Raw genomic sequence first — 19,807 nt, 5'->3', positions numbered from 1 at the left:
CCCTGAAAAACCAATCAAAGAAGTATAGTGTCAGGTATGGCGGAATCCTGTCTGTAGCCAAACCACAATCTAAGCCTTCAGCTCTGCACAGGAATGGAGCAACTGTTAATCCAGTCTGCTTCAACTGCTGTTTTAGCCGAACCTAGATATTTGTAAAAGGATTTGCCTGTAAAACAAAGTCACGCTGTAATAATTCACCAATAGAATCATTCGATTCAGTATGTTAACATAAATTTGTCTACTGTCACAAGCAAATACTTTCTTAAAGTTATTTGGTTTTAATTCTACGTTTAAAGATTTATAAATAATTTTATATTATTTACATGTAGCCTATTGACACATAACAGCAAACAAATTTAGAAAATATTATGACAATGGTATAAATATGTAAAGAAATATTAAAAATAATACATAAAATCTCACTTCTGAGCCCAGGACTGGTTAGTACTTTGTTTTATTGGTTTTGTCTACATGTTTACAACATCAAAATAAATCAATTTCATAGAGAGGAAACCAATTTAGATCAAGACAGTGCATATTATTCCAGTAGAGGAAATGTTAATATCAATGATGGACCTCCATTAACACAAGTACATCGAAACATGCATAAAGGCTACATAACATAACAAAAATATATATAAAAAAACTTGCGTACAAAAGTCTTTGTGATTGGTTGGAGGTTGTTTGCATATTTATTTTGCAAAGCTTGTTTTGTATTTTATGTTAACCTATATACAATATTGAAGTAGCAGTGTGTAAAAGTTTGTACAGTGTATTTGCACTATTGTGCACTATTCACTCTGTAGATTTAACCTTGGGTTGTTGGGGTTGTCGGGATCATTTGACTGCTATAGGAGGGTCGAAGCTTCATCTCAGTAAATGGGAGGGATGCGTCTTTGCCCTTCCAGTCTATCCACACCACACCCTAAGAGACAACAACAAAATACTCAGAAATCGGGTGATGGTTTAAGCCCTACTGGTGCTTCTATAATGGCTATAGTTTGATGCTCTTAACATTGTATTTTATTTGAGCTACAGAAACGCTGATGTTTACTGATGCAATACCTTATTGTCTGAGTAGGAGGCATAGAGGCCATTGAGGTTAGCCTTGTAGCAATTTTTATACCACCAGCCTCCCAAGTAGGCCTTAGCACAGTGGATGCTAAGAGTGTTTGGATCTCTGTCTTTGGTGGAAAATGGACGGCGGTTGTGATATTTCATGGAATCACCTGCAAACAAACAAAATATAGCTAGTGTCAGGTTGTCTTTCTTAATACAAAAACAGCTTTTTTTTCTTACAAAGTAATATATTTTCTCTTACCAGCGGTGCCAAAGTATCCAGACAGCTCAATTTCATAGTGGTTAGTCTCTGAGCTAATGCTGAAGTTGGCATAATGAGCAAAGGCTGTGTCATTTCCTGAACGCAGGTCAATCCTCAGGCTCATTGGTGTACGACTGGTGAGAGTGTGAAGGATGTCATTTCCTGTTGAGAGAGGGTGCAAAAATGTAATTAAAAGTCCCTGAAACTGTTAAACTGATACTCCCTAGGTGGGAACCTGGGAAATTGAAAATATATTCAATATATATATATTTTTGGGTTGCTCAAAAAAGAAAACAATGACTTTGAAAAATCTCACCCAGCCAGAATTCTCCACTTAGGGAACCAAAGCCTTTACTGTAGTCTCTCCAGGTCCTGAAGAAATCAGTAGATCCATCCATTCTCCTCTGGAATACCTGCAATTGTAAAATAGCAAAATCTTACTCAAATTCAAAAACCATATACTTTTTAAAATATATGATTTTTAATTACAGTGTTTTGTGACACACTATCGTGACACAAAATAAAAAATGATGATCCAAGCATTAAATATGTCATGCTTCAACAACAGTTTCATGGGGAAAGCTGTGGGTGTACTATAGGTATCAAACCAGGCTTTTGTTTCTTACTGTCCAGCCTCCTCCATCAGTCTCCATGTCACAGTAGACCCAGACTGGCTCTTCATCCTTCCCTTCAGGGTAAATCTCGGCCTCCCCTGACTCCTTCATCCCGTTGAGCTGTACCTCTGAGCAGTCTGCGGGGTATGGGTGTGGGAGCTGGGCTACAGAGCAAGAATAAAGAAAATCAAATCTATGAAAAATAGAACACAACCAGGGGTGAAACTGAGTTAGTTATGAAACCGAACATTACGCACCAGTGGTAAATTCAGCAAAGACAAAACTGATGTACTGTCCATCTCTTTCTCCATCTATTTTCACAGTATAGTTTGAAAAGGCTGCCAGTCCACTCAGCTCATAACGTGTCACAGATGGATTTAGAATCACCTCCTGTTAATTCAAAGCAGAGGGTCAGTGGAAATTGTGGGAAGGTTGTTAAATTTGTCTCGGGTGCTATTGAGTTATGGATATAATCACCTTGACTTCCTCGCTCAGTTGGTATGTGAGCCTATAACTTTTGAAAGCCACACGGGGTGCCCTCCATGAAATCACAGCTGAGTGAAATGTCACCTCATCGGGAGTCACAACCTGAAGTTTCACTCCTGGAAAACATACAGGCATGAAAAAGAGGATAAAAGCAAGATATGGCCGATTCTACATATTTTTGTATGTTATTAGGCCTATATTGGCTGATACCGACTTTTAATATTGACCTTTTAGTTATTATCAGTCTCAACATTATAATCTTTTAAAATGAGCGACATAAAATGACTATAGTGGTTTTGTGTCATTTAGTCAACTTGAGGTAAATAAACAGAATTGTGACCATTCACACACCACTTCCTGTTGTGAAGGTTGTGGAGACTGGGCTACTCTGGAGCCGGTTGACTTGACTTTTGATTTTCACCATGTATAAAGAAGATCTGTGGAGTCCTCTGAGTTGATGCTCCACAGTACTGCCAGATAATGTCACTGTGATAGTCACATTAGGAGCTAGAAAGCAGAAAAAAAAAAAATAATAATAAAAAACATGAATAAGCAATGATAGTTTAGTGTAAAACCAGCAATCTATAAGCCTGACTGCACTTACATTTTGTAGTTCCATAAGTGAGTATGTAGCTGTCCACTTTAGCTTGTGAAGGTTTCCATACCAGCAGAGCTTTAGTGTCTGTGATGTTCACCACCTTTAGTTCAGTAGGAGAATCTGGCACTAGGATTTATAGAAATGTGAAAGAGACATCAGTGACCCCAAAACATCTGCATCAACCATAACATCAAGTAAAAAGAAAGAAAAAACAATAAGCATTCTTCACACCTGTTGTGACAGAGGCTGTGACAGGCTCGCTTTCGACTGTCTCCAGAACTGAGCTCACAGTAATATCATAGGTGGAGCCAGCAGAGAGCTTAGACAGGAGAACATGGGACAGCTGGGAGTCAACAGACATGGAGCCACTTTCACCTGCAGTACAAAAAGGTAGTAAAATCATCAAAATCATCATGTGAGGGTGCACACAGTTGCATTTAATTGTCATAGCAGAAAAGTAGGATAACTCAAAATACATGTACAGTACCAGTTACAATGTTGGTGTAAGTGACTTTAAATTCTGCTACTATGCTTTTAGGTTTTGTCCATGATACTGAGAAGGAAGTCTCTGTTATATTGCTGAACATCAAGTCAGTGGGTGGTTCAGGGCCTGGGGAAAAAATGTCAAAAATTCATAAAGCACAGTCAAAAAGAAAATCTCAAATTTGGTGCAGTTTAAACTGAAGTCAGTGACATAAAAAAATATCACCACAAATGTAGGTTTTAGAGTTCCGAGACATTCATATTCCTGCGTAAATATGCCATATCATTCAAGTAATCAATTGGTGCATTCACTCTTAAAATGATTTAATGGTGAATTTTGAATATCCCCATTCACCACCAATACAGTACACATCATTAATTTTAACAGTGGAAATTCTATGTTAAGTTGACAGCCAAAGAAAATCTAAGGCTGGTTTGTGCTCCTGATGTCACTGAACTCATGGCTTGTATTTATGACTAAAATAGGGTAAGTGGGTCTTGCCAACATCAATATTTAAAATGCACAAGGTACTGTATTACATTCATTCATTAGAGATTTAAGCATACTTAAGTGCTGCCAGCACACCGCAGGAGGGTAAATGCTCTTCGTTGGTGTTTATTGCAGTGAACCAAAGCAGGAAATATGGGAAACCTACCTGTGGATAATGTAAGGCGGTGAATTTTGGATCGTACACCAGGACCAGAGCCAAACAAGGAAACCGAGTACCATGTTTGAGGTTGAAGGCCTTTGAAATGATACGACCGTGCTATACCAGCAAGAACTTGGGAGAACTTTTTCACAGTTTTATCTTCAGGTTTGCTACTTTGGACTTTAGTTGATGTTCTGTTTAAACTGGGCCTTTGGACATCTGTTACATTTACAGCCTCTGCTCCATCCAGAATTTTCTCAGAATCATCATTTCCTCCTCTGATTTGCCTTCTTGATATAGTGAAGTTCTTGAACATGTCTCGATGAGCTTCCCAAGACATGATGAAACCGGTAGAAGTGATATTATGAACCTCAACTGATCCAATGACTGATAATCTGCTGATAGTTTTGTTAAAATGCTTTTTATAAATTTTGGATTCAAAACTTGTCCCATTTTCATGCTTATCAGATGACTTCTCTGCTTGGAGAATCGTTACATTACTGTGCAATAGATTCTTTTCTTTTCCAATAGATGTAACATTAATAGTCTTGCTTTCTTTTGCTTGATCACCTACAGTTCTAATAGTGACCTTTGTCTTGGGCACAGTTGGATTAGATAATTCTTTGGTGCCTTTAAACACATTCTCTGAAACTTTAGAGGTTCCATTAACTTTCTTTCCAGATCTCGGAGTCTCGTTCTGATAGACAGGCTCATCTTTAAGATTATTTTTCTTGGATGTGTCAGTGAGATCAGTTTGTGATTGTTTTTCTAATTCTAGTTTTATGGTTGTTGTTTTGCCTTCTTTTGCTTCCTCTTGACGTCTTATACCTTGATGGTTTAGCAGATCTTGTCCAGAAGTCTTAACAACCTTGTCTCCCTTTGTGGTATTGGACTGGGCTTTACCTGGAGACACGGTTGGACTTGGCTTCACTATTGGCTTGGCTGTGGTTTCTGTCTTTTTCATGAATATGGTCTTGTCTGGCTTTGTCTTCGCATGTTTTGTATTGGGTTTGGCAGTGGGGATCTTCATAGCCACTGTTTCAACAGTAACTGTGATCTTCTTGTCAACAGCTGGGGAAATAATTGAGAGAGAGAGACTTAAATACATTCTTAATTGAATAGTTCAGCCCAAAATGAAATGCAGCACAAACTTTTTAGCAAAATGTTCCTGCTGCTCTTTTTTTCTCACAATGAAAATGGTTTGGGACCATGTTCTGATAAAGTGATTTCTGAGAAAAAAATGTTGATATTTGAAACTGACACATCCAATACACCCTTGCCTTTATTGCTCTGTCCCCAAATTCGCAAACATGCTGTCCAACACAGGCAACAACTAACAGCTGTTAACAGAAAGCTTGCACAAGTATGGATTAATCAGTCTTATTACTATAACTAAAATTACAAATGCTTTTCTTGGTTCTGTGAAACATCACAAAACCAAAGTTACTCAGGTGTATGACTAACTTCATGCTCAGGTTTCTTCAGCGCTGGAAATATTTCCCAATATTAATTATTATAACCCCCATTTTTTCAGGTCTATTTCTCTGAGCAGAGTTCTGTGGTGCTCAGTCTGATCAGTAAAATCAACTTAGTTCCTCTTCAGGAACTCGAGCTGCGTCAATGCGCTTTGGGGAATGCGCCCAGCGTGCGCGACTCTGAATATCGTGTGAAATCCGACCAATGGAAGAGCGTGACGTCACCGGCAGGGTGACGTAAGCGACCAGGAAGCTATAAAAGCACGTGCCACGCAGCTGGCGTCAGCTTCGCGTCTTTCAGCAAGCGCTCTGTGTGTGAATGTCAAACTGTTTGTCTGTGAGTCTTATTTACTGTTGTCTGTCCAGCTTAAGAGCTGCTAGACATGCCAAAGAGCAAGGCGAAAGTCAAACACACTGACACTGGCGATTCCAAATCGTGTTATAGGCTGTGTGTTCCTCCCTGCCCGAGATATATAACGGGTGGGGATACACACAGCCTTTGCGTGGTTTGCCTGGGTTCGAAGCACGCTGAGTCGGCTCTCGAGGGGCCGACTGCCCGCACTGTGAGCGTATGTCGGTGCGGCTGCTTCGTTCCCGGAGGGCCCTCTTCGAGGAGGGGGCCTTCGCCAGCGTTCCCCGCGGTGCTGGTCCCGCTTCTGCTGAGGCAGAATGGCGGCTGCACTCGTGGGGTTCGCAAGTGGATCTGGTGTAGGGAATGAAGACGGGCCAGTCCCTATCTCCTTCCACTTCTGCCAGATCCGGCACCCAATCCCTAGAGTCGGAAGCACGCACAGCGGTTCCTTCCACTCAGGGAGAGGGGTCGACGCTCCGCCTCTCTTCCTCCGAGGAGGTTGACGTGGAGTCGCTCGACAGGGATTTGCCACCCCACTCGCCGCAGTATGAGGAGCTCTTGGAGGTGGTTACTCGCGCAGTGGCCAAATTAAACATCGATTGGCCCGCCGAGAAAACAGCTGAACCGCAGAGAAGCAAGCTCGATGAACACTTCCTGCGCGCGAGTCAGCCACCTCCCAGCCGGGGCCTGCCATTCTTTGAAGTGCATGAAGTGATCGCCAGGTCGTGGAAACGTCCATTCTCGGCCCGTCTCTACATCCCCTCGTCAGACTACTATGGGGAACGTAGTGGGGATGGGAGAGCACGGTTATAGAGCGATGCCCCGGGTGGAACAGACGCTCACGAGCTATCTGTCCCCTGGCGCGGCATCGCTCTAAAGGCCCCGGCATTGCCCTCAAAGCCACTCAGAGCAACATCGGCTTTGGTGGGCAAAGGGTATGTGGCTGCAGGTCAGGCTGATGCGTGTCTGCACACCATGGCGGTGTTACAGGCGTACCAAGCAGACCTGCTGAAGGAGCTAGACGAGGGAGAGGAGATCAAGTCCCACGATATATCAGAGCTAAGAAGGACCGCTGATCTCTCCCTCCGCGCCACCAAGGAGACCGCTCGAGCGATTGGGCGGTCCATGGCAGCTATGGTGGCCGCGGAGAGGCACTTATGGTTGACCCTGTCCGATATGAAAGAGCGGGACAGGGTCTGCCTCATGGACGCCCCGATCCAGCCAACTGGCCTGTTCGGCGACGCAGTCAATTCTGTCGTCGACAGGTTTCAGGAGGCCCGCAAACAAGCGGCGGCGTTCCATAAGTTCCTCCCTCGTCGCTCTCTTGGGGCATCTGGGCGGGAGATGCCGCAGCCGCACCCTAGCTCCCCGTACCGCGAGGCCCAAAAGCCTCGCCTCGCCTCTCGTGCTCCTCCGCGTCGGGAACGAGAGTCTCGACGACGCTCTCGGCCGAGGAGTTCCCAGCCCAAACAAGATCAGTTATCGAAGCTAAGAAGTCCTCGGCCAAGAAACCCTGACGCCAAGAGCCCAGGGTTTCAGAGGGCAGCCTCCGCTGGGGTAGAGCGGTACACACCACAGTACACGGTGCCCGTCTCACCTCAGTGCCCTCTGGGGGCCGGTCTGCCAACCCTGCCAGAGTTCCAGGGCGTAGCAGGTTCAGCATCGCTCTCAGTATCTTCTGCCCATGCACGTAGCGGGGCTGAGACACTCGCCGCCCCTGCTGGGGCCTCTTACACCAGAGATCAGTCTCGAGAGACTGATTCCCTTAGTAGATTATTTAGCAGCGTGGAAACTACTGCCAAATGTATCTCGATGGGTCCTGCACACAGTAGAAAAAGGCTACCGCATTCAATTCGGCTCCGTGCCGCCAGTATTCAACGGGGTTGTTCAGACGATAGTCGGCCTCAGGCAGGGTCTGGTTATGAAACAGGAAGTGAAAACCCTATTAGAGAAGGAGGCCATCGAGGTGGTCCCTCCTCAAGACAGGGAGTCCAGATTTTACAGCCAGTATTTCATAGTTCCAAAGAAGGATGGGGGGATGCGTCCGATTATAGACTTGAGGGTCTTAAATCGTTCAGTTATGAGACTAAAATTCAGAATGCTCACAATCAAGCATGTTGTAGCGCAGATCAAGTCCGAGGACTGGTTTGTCACAATAGATCTCAAAGACGCATATTTTCACATATCCATCCTTCCACAACAGAGGAAGTTTCTGAGGTTCGCTTTCGGGGGCGAAGCTTACCAATATCGAGTACTTCCCTTCGGCCTTGCACTCTCACCCCGCACGTTCACAAAATGTGTAGACGCGGCTCTGGTCCCCCTGCGCATGCAGGGCATCCGCATTTTCAACTATATCGACGATTGGTTGCGGTTCGGCATCGAGATGTCGTCCTCACACATATGGGGGAGCTGGTTTTGAGACTGAATGCCAAGAAGAGTGTGCTTTCTCCGGTTCAGAGAACCACCTATCTAGACGTAGTATGGGATTTGACTGCGATGCAGGCACGATTGTCCCCTGCTCGTATCGAGTCAACCCGCATCTCAGTCGAGAGAGTCAAAGAAGGCCAGTCACTCACTGTCAAACAATTTCAGAGATTGTTGGGTCTGATGGCAGCTGCGTCCAATGTGATACCTCTTGGCCTGCTGTACATGAGGCCCCTACAGTGGTGGCTCAAGACCAAGGGATTTTCCCCGAGGGGCAATCTACTTCGCACTATCAAGGTCACGCGGCGCTGCCTACGTGCCTTAGACATGTGGAAGAAACCTTGGTTCTTGAAACAGGGCCCGGTGCTGGGAGCTCTTTGTCGCCGTGTAACGCTAGAGACAGATGCATCCCTCACTGGCTGGGGTGCAGTCATGAGTGGCCACCCTGCCCGTGGTCTGTGGAGCGATCGCCATCAAACATGGCATATCAATTGTCTAAAAATGCTAGCAGTTTTTCGTGCACTGAAACACTTCCTCCCAGACCTAAGGGGTCACCATGTGTTGGTGCGCACCGACAACACATCGGTGGTCTCTTATATCAACCACCAGGGAGGTCTGCGTTCGCGCCCTTTGTACAAGCAGGCACAACAGATCCTGGTGTGGTCCCAGAGCAAACTCCTCTCATTAAGAGCAGTATATATTCCTGGGAAACAAAATATGGGAGCAGACATATTGTCGAGGCAGGGGCCGAGGCCCGGGGAATGGAGACTTCACCCAGAAGTAGTGAAGCAGATATGGAGAGTATTTGGCAGGGCTCAAGTAGACCTATTTGCATCTCAAGAGACGTCACAATGCCCCCTTTGGTTCTCTCTAGTTCATCCAGCTCCTCTGGGACTGGACGCTATGGTACAGACCTGGCAGAGGCTTCGTCTGTAAACATTTCCCCCTATTGCTCTGCTCCCGGGAGTTCTGGCGAGAGTGCGCCACGGGGTCCGTCCGGGGTCCGTCTGTTGTTAGTAGCCCCGTTCTGGCCGGGCCGAGTATGGTTCTCAGATCTAGTCTCGCTCCTCGACGGCTCTCCGTGGGAGATACCGATCAGGACAGACCTACTCTCGCAGGCACAGGGTATGATAATTCACCCTCGCCCGGAGTTGTGGAAGCTGTGGTTGTGGCCCCTGAGGGGGCACAACTGTTAGCAGCCGGTCTCTCAAACGAGGTTGTTGAGACCCTTCTCCAATCCAGAGCTCCCTCAACGAGGTAACTGTACGCCCTCAGGTGGAAACTCTTCACCTCATGGTGCAGAGACCGGCAGTTAGACCCAGCAAACTGCCCGATTGGTACAGTTCTGGAGTTTCTACAGGCTAGGCTCTCTGCAGGGTTGACCCACTCCACGTTGAAGGTCTACGTGGCGGCTATTGCGGCCTACCATGCCCTTCTCGATGGCCAGTCTTTGGTAAGACACCCCCTAGTTACACGTTTCCTCCGCGGTGCGCTGAGGCTGATGCCTCCAGTACGGTCCCGTATTCCCCCGTGGGACTTGGTTGTGGTGTTAGAGGCAATGTGCAAACCCCCATTTGAACCTATTCAAGATATCTCAGACAGACATCTCACACTTAAAACCTCCTTTCTGTTGGCTATCACCTCTCTGCGGAGAGTAGGAGACCTTCAGGCCCTCTCTGTGGCCCCTACTTATCTTGAGTTTGCACCAGGCATGACTAAAGCGTTCATATACCCTCGAGCGGGATATGTTCCTAAGTTTCCCTCTGTTACGCCACAACCTGTAGTGCTGGAGGCCTTCTGTCCTCTTCCCTTTTGGGAGCCCGACCAGGCGAAGCTAAATTGTATGTGTCCAGTTCGAGCGCTGGATGCATACGTTCACAGAGCTGTCCTGTGGAGAAAGACCGATCAATTGCTTGTATGCTACGGTCCCCCCAAGAGGGGTTTTCCTGCTTCTAAGCAGACTATTAGTCGTTGGATAGTCGAGGCTATCAACGCTTCCTATGAGTCCTCTGGTCGTCCACCGCTGTCAGAAGCCAAGACTCACTCTAGGTGTATCCATGCTGGACATCTGCAATGCTGCGGGATGGTCCACGCCCTCCACGTTTGTCAAATTCTATGGCCTAGACATGCCAGTCACTCCAGGCGCTTCAGTCCTCCTGACCTAAGCTGTGCTCTTCGGATACACACTAGGCAGGGGTTTGGTAGTCTGGCGGCGTTGGTACTCATTCCCCAAAGCGCATTGACGCAGCTCGAGTTCCTGAAGAGGAACGTCTCTAGGTTACGTATGTAACCCTAGTTCCTCGAGGGAACGAGACGCTGCGTCTCGGAGCCATACCCCCGGCACCCCTGCCGGCGCTTGCTGGTACTCGAAGCTGACGCCAGCTGCGTGGCACGTGCTGTTATAGCTTCCTGGTCGCTTACGTCACTCCGCCGGTGACGTCACGCTCTTCCATTGGTCTGATTTCACACGATATTCAGAGTCGCGCACGCTGGGCGCGTTCCCCAAAGCGCATTGACGCAGCGTCTCGTTCCCTCGAGGAACTAGGGTTACATACGTAACCTAGAGACGTTTTCCCCCTATTTACAGCCAGGACACAATTTATTTTTCAGCACATACACAGAACAGACTGCAAGCAAATATTCACAAAATTGTTTATTTGAATTTTAGTGGGAGCGGAGCGAGAAGTGGAGAGGCATGATTTTTGTCTCGAGCGAGGAGCGTTGAGGTTTTCAGTTGCTCCGAGAATGCTCCACAACAACTCCGTCACCAGAACAAATTATGCCAACTCGTGCATTTAACATAATTAGCTATGTTAAAATAGCGATGGACGAGTGCGGCAGGTTAAAGCATGTTGTAAATTGTACAGTTTGTTAATCTCTTCTCCAAACTAATGTGCTGCTACGTTGCTGCAAACGGACAGAGCACACAAGCTCGCACATAATGTGCAGATCACGTGCATATACTCAGGAATTAAGAAAAACAGTAATGCTACAGCATATTTTTCCTTTGTCTGAAGTAACTACCCTCAGCTTCAGCATAGTAGAGAGAGACATTGCACAGTCAAGTAAGCCAAAGCATAGTGAAATAATTAAGCTACAGAGCTAAGGCGGAGTGGTGTTTCTGATAAGTGGAGTGAGGAGCCTGAAATTGTGAACCTGGAGCGGAGTGATTATTGAATGCTTGGAGCATGGAGGGGAAATTGCCACCCCGCTCACACAGTCTGCTGCTCACCATTTACTTTTTAGCTCTAAAATCATAAAAAGCACCATTCAAGTAGATCATCTTACATTGAAATTCCATCTGTTTCTCAAAATAAGGCTTAAAAAGATTATTAATAGTGTACAGGTCTTTATGAACTACTTTTATGATACTTTCATCATGCTTTTTTAATCTTTGGAATTTGACAGCCCCTCTTCACAATTCACTTTGATTGTATGGAAAACAGCAGCATGGACATTCTGATAAAATTATCTTATGCTCTATGAAAGACAATCCTATTGGAATAACATTTCCATGAGTAAATTTTTATTATCAGATTTTCATTTTGTAGTGAACCATTCCAATTGACATTAAAGTTTAACAATGTTGTACTCTCAAATGATTTACTTACCGTTACTACAGTCTAGGCCCGTATAACCAGTCTGACACACACAATTTCCCTTCACACACTTCCCTTTTTTGTTGCAGTTAGAGGGGCAAGTTTTGCCACTGCAGTCTGGGCCACTAAAGCCCTGGAAACATACACACTTCCCATCTTCACACTTGCCCTGGCTACTACAGTTTTTAGGGCATTGCTCTCCTGAACACTGAACACCTGAAGATAGATGATATAGTGTGTGAATTATATTCTGTTAAACAATTTTACACACATTTCAGATTGCTAATGTTTGTTTTACCATTTATCAATGCCATTATTATGGTTAACTAAAAATGAATAAGATCTTTATTAGTGTACAGTTTAACTTTACTTACACATTTTTTTAATCGCTGCCATCTCCTTCTCAAGAAACTCAACTCTGTCTCTCAGTTTGGCCATCTCAGTGTCACAGCTTCCTGTGCAGGCTCCTTGAACCAGGTTGATGTGATGAGTCATTACCAGAGGAGATCCGGGATTCAAACTGAGCTCTGTTTCTCGGATTTTGGTTCCGTTACCTAAGTCTGTCTGAGATTCCTGAGGAACACAACCCTCAGTGATGACTACCTTAACTGGTAAACTCTCTGCAGGTTTGTCTTTAGATGGATTCTGGACTCTGTTGACCAAAGGTTTTGTGGTAGATGCAACAGTCTGATTGACATTGCTAATTTCTGAGGAAGTAGATTGAGTTTTAGTTTTAGCTTTGGTGTTTAATGATGCATTTACTGGTTTTGATCCATTAACATTAATAGTTTGGGGTGTTGACTTGACAGTAGAATTTTTCATCCCGCTAAGTTTGATTTCAACATCTGGCTTTGTGGTGGATGTTAGAGTGTGATTGACACTGATAATTTTTGAAAAAGTAGACTGAGTTTGATTTATTGTTTTGGTGTTTAATGATGTAGTTAATGTCTTCAGCGGATTGACATTAATATTTTTGGATATTGATTTTACAGTAGAATTTTTCTTCTTGCTTAGTGTGCTTTCATCCACATCAAGCTTTAGGGTAGATGGGAGAGTCTGATTGATACTACTAGCTTCTGAGGAAGTCAGATGAGTCTGGTTTTTCATTTTGGTATTCACTAATGTAGTTAGCTTGGGAATATTATGACTAATAGTTTGAGTCGTTAACTTGGAAGTAGAGTTTTTCTTCTTGCTAATTGTGCCTTGAAGAGCAGGGCCAGGTTTCTGGACATCTACAACAGGCTTTGGTGTAGATAAGAGAGTCTTACCAACATTACTAGGTTTTGACGAAACAGTTTGGTTTATCATTTTGGTGTTTACTGACTTTGAAACATTAACATGAATAAACTGACCTACTGACTCTGTACTAGTTTTTTTCTTTTTGCCAGTTGTTGCTGGAAGAGAAGACACAGGTTTCTGGACAACATCTACAGTAGGCTTCAAGGAGGATAGAAGAGTCTGATTCACTCTACTAGTTGTTGAGGAAGTAAGTTGAGTTTGTTCTTTCATTTTGGTTTTTAATAATGTAGTTACTGGTTTCTCAGCGTTAACATTAACACTATTGTCTTTTGACTTGGTGGTAGAATTTTTCTTCTCACTAACTGTGTTTTGTACACTTTGCACAGGCTTCTGGATGGTGTCCATGTCAGGCTTTGTGGATGACAAGAGAGTATTATTCACTCTACTGGTTTTTGAGGAAATTTGGTCTTTCATTTTGGTCTTTAATAATGTAGTTAATGGTTTCTCAGTATTAACATTAACACTATTGATTGTTGACTTAGTAGTAGAATTTTTCTTCTCACTAACTGTGTTTTGTACACTTTGCACAGGTTTCTGGATGGTGTCCACATCAGGCTTTGTAGATGATGAAAGAGTCTGATTCACACTACTAGTTTTTGAGGAAATCTGGTCTTTCATTTTGGTCTTTAATAATGTAGTTACTGGTTTCTCAGTATTAACATTAACACTATTGACTGTTGACTTAGTAGTAGAATTTTTCTTCTCACTAACTGTGTTTTGTACACTTTGCATGGGCTTTTGGATGGTGTCCAAGTCAGGCTTTGTAGATGACGAGAGAGTCTGATTCACTCTACTGGTTTTTGAGGAAATTTGGTCTTTCATTTTGGTCTTTAATAATGTAGTTACTGGTTTCTCAGTATTAACATTAACACTATTGACTGTTGACTTAGTAGTAGAATTTTTCTTCTCACTAACTGTGATTTGTTCACTTTGCACAGGCTTCTGGATGGTGTCCACGTCAGGCCTTGTAGATGATGAGAGAGTCTGATTCACTCTACTAGTTTTTGAGGAAATTTGGTCTTTTATTTTGGTCTTTAATAAAGTAGTTACTGGTTTCTCAGTATTAACATTAACACTATTGACTGTTGACTTAGTAGTAGAATTTTTCTTCTCACTATCTGTGTTTTGTTCACTTTGCACAGGTTTCTGGATGGTGTCCACATTAGGCTTTGTAGATGATTGAAGAGTCTGATTCACTCTACTAGTTGTTGAGGAAGTAGATTGAATTTGGTCTTTCATTTTGGTCTTTAATAATGTATTTACTGGTTTCTCAGCGTTAACATTAACACTATTGACTGTTGACTTAGTAGTAGAATTTTTCTTCTCACTAACTGTGTTTTGTACACTTTGCATGGGTTTCTGGATGGTGTCCACATCAGGCTTTGTAGATGATGAGAGAGTCTGATTCACTCTACTGGTTTTTGAGGAAATTTGGTCTTTCATTTTGGTCTTTAATAATGTAGTCACAACTTTAGTAGTTTGGGATGTTGACTTAACAGTGGAATTTTTCTTCTCACTAAGTGGGTCCTGAAGAGAAGGCACATGTTTCTGGATGATGTCTTGACGCTGATTGACATTGCTAATTTTTGAGGAAGTAGATTGAGTCTGGTTTTTCGTTTTGGTGTTTAATAATGTAGAAACTTTCTTTGACACATTAACATTAATAGATTGAAACATTAACTTCACAGTAGAATTTTTTTTCTCGCTAAGTATGATTTCATCAGCAACCAGCTTTGTAGTGGATGGAAGAGTCTGATTGACGCTGCTCATTTTTGAGGAAGTGGGATGAGTCTGGTCTTTTAGCTTGGTATTTAATGCTGTAGTTCCTAACTTTGGAAGATTAAGACTACCGGTATTGGCAGTTGTTTTGGCAGTAGAATTTTTCTTTTCATTAAGATTGCCTGAAAGAGCAGGCCCAGGATTCTGGACAGCATCTACAGTAGGCTTTGCAGTGGATGAAAGAGTCTGACTAGTGCTGGTAATTTTTGAGGAAGTAGATTGACTTGAGTTTTTCATTTTGCCGTTTGATAATGTGGTTACTGGTTTCTGAACATTTAGATTAATAGCATCTCCTTTTAATTTAGTAGTAGAATTTTTCTTCTTACTAAGTGTGTCTTGAAGAGTAGGCACAGGTTTCTGGACACCATCCACAACGGGCTTCGGTATGGAAGGAAGAGTCTGATTGGTGCTTTTTGAAGAAGCAGCATGGGTCTGGATTTTCACTTTGGTGGTAATTGTTGTGGTTACTAGTTTGGGAATATTTTGGCTAATAGTGTGTTCCTTAGATTTGGTAGTGCCATTTTTATTCTCGCTAAGTGTGCCTTGAAGAGAAAGCACAGGATTTAGAATGAGGAGAAAAACTATTGAGATTAACATTTTATGCTGGATTAAGGTGTCAAATTTTTCATACAAATAAATGGTTTGAATTTATAATATAAATCCTAAAATGCAATTTTTTTTCCCTCAACTATCTTACAGGTATTTGTGATATAATGGATGTGTTTCCTGAAAAAGAGAATAGCGGAGTTAGTTTGCCTTTGCATGCAGTTTTATTCACACCTTCATTCATTCATTGCTCAAATTTGTGTAAATAAAATACAAGCCTCTCAAATGTATGTCAGGCTAAGATGAGCTGGGCTGGCTGAGCTCAAGACTGCATTTTTGGAAAAAGCTCTCAAACTTCTATCAGCGGAGGGACTGTCCCGCAGCAACAGAGTCGTACTGTCCTCCTCTCACTGGGACTGTATGTCTTTGACTCAGCTCTTATATAATCTTTACTTAGGCCAACTGAAAACTGCCAGGGCCCGGGCCAGTTTCCAGTTTAAAAAGTACCCCAGTACATTCAAGCGCTCACCACAGAAGCATCCAAAAAATTCTTCATTAATTAGAGCTGAAGTAAAACTTACACAAGGCTTCTGTTTAGACTGGCCTAAAAATCATAGTTTATTTCTTTCTTTATTTTTTGATTGAAAACTGATAAACTATACACACACACACACACACACACACACACACATATAAATTATTAATAGCATGTATAAATATGAATAAATATACACATTGATCCTTAAAATATATATTTTTTATTATTTTATTCTTATCTGACATCTACAGTTCTTAATATCCACAAATCTTAAAAATTACCATTATTATTCAATACAAATCACAGGCCACTTAAAATAAATGCAGTTCTTGCTTCCAATTATTGATTATGCCAATGAACACAATGATTCTAATGATATGTAATAGAATGTGTCTTACCTGTGTTCGGAGCTGCTTCTGTCCTGCTCAGTGTTGTATGAAGTTCCTTCCATCAGCTTTGAGAACCTCCTGTGACTGATTGAGGTTAATGGAGAAAGAGAGACGGTGAACAGGAGCTCCTCTAGCCAAAGGACCTGGGGCAATCAAATCTCCTACTTAAAGTTTTTCCATACTCCGCCTCCTTGCCAATTTACATTGAGCATATTTCCTGCTCCTCAATGGCTTTATGGATGTTTTCTCCTGGTAAGAAATTCCTTAATTATTTAACAGACTTACAGAGTTTATTAATCTATCTGCGATTAGCAGTCTCCCAACTTTCTGTTTAGCTGAATTATACCTGCTTTTACCAATATAATGGCAAATGTCAAACATTAAAAAATGTAGCTATAATATGGCATCTGTTTTTTATGTTACAACCACCATGCTGATTAAAGGCACAGTTTAACCAAACATCCTGCTGTAATCAGGTTTCAGGTTTGTAATAACTGTAGCATCAAACTATAATGTTTTAAATAACAGGATTTTCACTTTTAACACAAATGTACCATTTAATCAGAATTTTTCTTTATTTGATCAAAATTATGACATTAGATTATACTTCACCTGCCCTCAGACCGTAATTTACTACTTCATATACAGTAGATTAAAAATAAATGCAATGTAAGAAAATCAGAAATATAAATATATCTTTAAGAACCATTAACATTTTATAATAATTTTGTGTCACTTGTTTTTGTAAATTTCTTATATTTATAAAACATATATAATGTGACCCTGGACATTTTTACTCTTAGTTTTGTGGTCCAGGGCACCAGGTCACCTTTTGATAATAACTGTGACAATAAAGTCAGCTTTTTTCATATTACCACTGCTAATGGTTTATAACATCATACAGGTTTTATATAATTTCCTTCAATTTAAGCAGATCCTGTTACAAATAGTAAGGATTTATTTACCTAATATTTTTTTACTCATATCACATATTACACATTGTGTGAGAATTAACGCAAAGGCTACACCCCAAAATACTTAAAAAACTTCTGTCACATGTTGGACAGATTTATCTAAATAACTCCATACACAATTCCTTTGACCTTTTCCACTAAAATCTGGCTTGTACTTTTCCTTTCTAGCACCTGATGAGAGTTTGAGTGTTTGAATCCTCTAGTGGAGCACAGAGATTGTTTGTCTTGTCAGCTGATGGGAAATGATGGGTGGCCACTGCTCACTAGTGCCCCCGCTTGTTTGATATTTAAATCACGCTAAAGCAGGCCCACATCAAAGACCACCGTTCTGTTACTGACCTGACCTTACCCTCTTAGTCAAAGCAGTGCCAAGCCTTGAGCTGTGTACATGCCTAACGAAAACAACCATCTACTGACAAGCATTTCTGGGAATTCATGAGCCAAAAATCACATTATACAGTATAGAGTATTGTTCATCTTTTTTTCTGTGGAAAACTTTCTATCACTACCACTACCAGTATCTAAACAAAACACTTTAATAGAGTTATATTTGCATTTGCTTGTAATTTATAGACTATGTTTGCTGTTTATGAGAAAAGGCTTCTTAACATACCTCAATACCTGTGTTGATTAATCCATTTAAACGCACACACATTATTTACGAAAATGTCAGTATTGTACACAAATAACACAGATGGTTTGATGCCATTAACAGTGTAAATATTTACTCTTAAGTGAGTAATTAGTCATTTCAAGCAGTTCCATGGCTGTTTGTCCATCTACATTGTTCCCAAAACAGTTTGAGCATCTTGATCTGGTTTACCAGGTTGTTGTTGATTTGTTACTTGTCCAAGTGGTCTACCAGCTGATGACCAGCTTTCACCAAATAGAAACCAGCTACCATGTCCCAAAAACCAGCTTGACCACCTACTTTTTTTGTTTGTTTTTTGACCCAATGATGGTCCACCTGCTAATGATCGGCTAGAAACCAGGTATTATGTTCCAAATACCAGCACCTTTACCTTTATTTTTAATTATTTTGAACCAATGTTGGTGTCCCTGCTAATGAACAGCTAGAAACCAGCTGCAAAGTCCCAACAATCAGGTTGATCACCTTTTTTGTTGTTGTTTATTTGGTCTATGATGATCTACCAGCTTAAACCAGCTAGAAACTAGCAGTCTGTTCCAAAAAAAAAACAAAAACAGCTTGATCACCTAAAAATGTCATGACCAGGTGGTAGCTGGTTTGCCTCCGTTCTACATGTGTTGGCCTCTTAGACCAACTAGAATCTAGCTAGTTAACATGTTCTAAAAACCAGCTTTACCTACTTTTCCTGTGAGTAGTTATGTCATGGAATGTTTGAAAAGTGCCATTCTATGTACATAAATGTGGATAGCACTGGTCGGCATTTGTCACTGCAGTGTGAATTCGCCTTTAATATGGCATAATCAGGTTGTTGCTGGTTTGTTACTAGTCAAAAATGGTCGTGCAAAAGCTAAATTACAGCTTGAAACCCACCATCTTAAATTGGATTTCCAGCATGGACTTGAAAATCAAGACCTCGTTGACTGACTTGATTTGAGTTCTTTAATATATTTTGGGCTGCATCAATATGAAAGCTGGCAAGGTCATGCTGGAAACATTAAAAAATGTAAGATATGCATATAAAAGTGATGTTAAGTGATGCAGAAGCATTTACTTAAATACAGCATTTGACCTTTTTCCAAATGAAAATATGTGCATTTCTGAGTCTGCATATTTGTTCAGGCTTTACTGATTCAGACGTAACGAGAAGTTTAATGGTGACAGCACAAACAAGGTGAGCATTGACCTGAGCCCGATTGAAGTGATGGCCAATCCCACCATGTTGCTTATGTTGGACCAACTCGCCAAGATTAGAATAATATGAGAGCATAAAGCCTGGGTCTGTTCCTCTCCACCTCTACTTTCAACCCTCGCACCACTTTATGTCCTCCCTCTTCCAAAAGATTCGAAGAAGCATAATAAACTAAGTTTTAGCATGCCAAGCACTAATAAACATACAGTGGTGTGAAAATGGTTTTGCCCCCTTCCTGTTTTTTTCTCTCTTTGCATATTTGTCACACTTAAAAGAATCAGATCAAAACAATTTTTATATTACACAAAGATAACCTGATTAAATACAAAATGCAGTTTTGATGTTATGTAATTTATTATGGGAAAAAAGCTGTCCAAACCTGTCTGGCAGTACGTGAAAAAGTACTGGTTGCGCTACCCTTTTGGGTTAAATTTTCATCTTA

The 19,807-nt window shown here is 42.0% G+C and overlaps 1 protein-coding gene across 3 annotated transcripts; it reads right to left on the bottom strand.

Moving 5' to 3' along the window:
* Positions 1-438: 438 nt before the first annotated feature.
* On the bottom strand, positions 439-17,076 carry tnxba (tenascin XBa). 3 transcript variants are annotated; one of them, XM_052579278.1, is made up of 15 exons: positions 16,563-17,076; positions 12,377-15,806; positions 12,015-12,218; positions 4,159-5,223; positions 3,507-3,629; positions 3,251-3,394; positions 3,026-3,145; positions 2,773-2,928; positions 2,413-2,537; positions 2,193-2,325; positions 1,948-2,099; positions 1,638-1,734; positions 1,322-1,483; positions 1,066-1,229; positions 439-925 (listed from the first exon to the last, which is right to left on the bottom strand). In XM_052579278.1, the coding sequence occupies exons 2-15, from the start codon at positions 15,675-15,677 to the stop codon at positions 809-811; spliced, it is 6,063 nt and encodes a 2,020-aa protein (XP_052435238.1). In that variant the 5' UTR covers positions 15,678-15,806; positions 16,563-17,076; the 3' UTR covers positions 439-808. The 3 variants fall into 3 exon arrangements, with proteins under 3 accessions (XP_052435238.1, XP_052435239.1, XP_052435240.1); XM_052579279.1 differs by lacking the exon at positions 16,563-17,076 and having other exon boundaries at positions 12,377-16,205; XM_052579280.1 differs by lacking the exons at positions 4,159-5,223; positions 12,015-12,218; positions 12,377-15,806; positions 16,563-17,076 and having other exon boundaries at positions 3,507-4,035.
* Positions 17,077-19,807: the final 2,731 nt, after the last annotated feature.

Source organism: Carassius gibelio, chromosome B16 (assembly GCF_023724105.1).
Source record: "Carassius gibelio isolate Cgi1373 ecotype wild population from Czech Republic chromosome B16, carGib1.2-hapl.c, whole genome shotgun sequence".
Taxonomy (NCBI): Eukaryota; Metazoa; Chordata; class Actinopteri; order Cypriniformes; family Cyprinidae; genus Carassius; species Carassius gibelio.
Note: the sequence above shows the minus strand (reverse complement) of the source record. Positions and strands in the feature narration are given on the sequence as shown.

What these genes read in the sequence shown, in the direction of transcription:
- tnxba (XM_052579278.1), bottom strand. Translation starts at nt 15,677, where the DNA reads ATGTTAATCTCAATAGTTTTTCTCCTCATTCTAAATCCTGTGCTTTCT. An exon ending in GGCAGCGATTAAAAAAATGT is followed by an intron (nt 12,219 to 12,376) that starts GTAAGTAAAGTT and finishes ATCTATCTTCAG; the next exon opens with GTGTTCAGTGTTCAGGAGAG. An exon ending in CTTTGCTGAATTTACCACTG is followed by an intron (nt 2,100 to 2,192) that starts GTGCGTAATGTT and finishes CTTGCTCTGTAG; the next exon opens with CCCAGCTCCCACACCCATAC.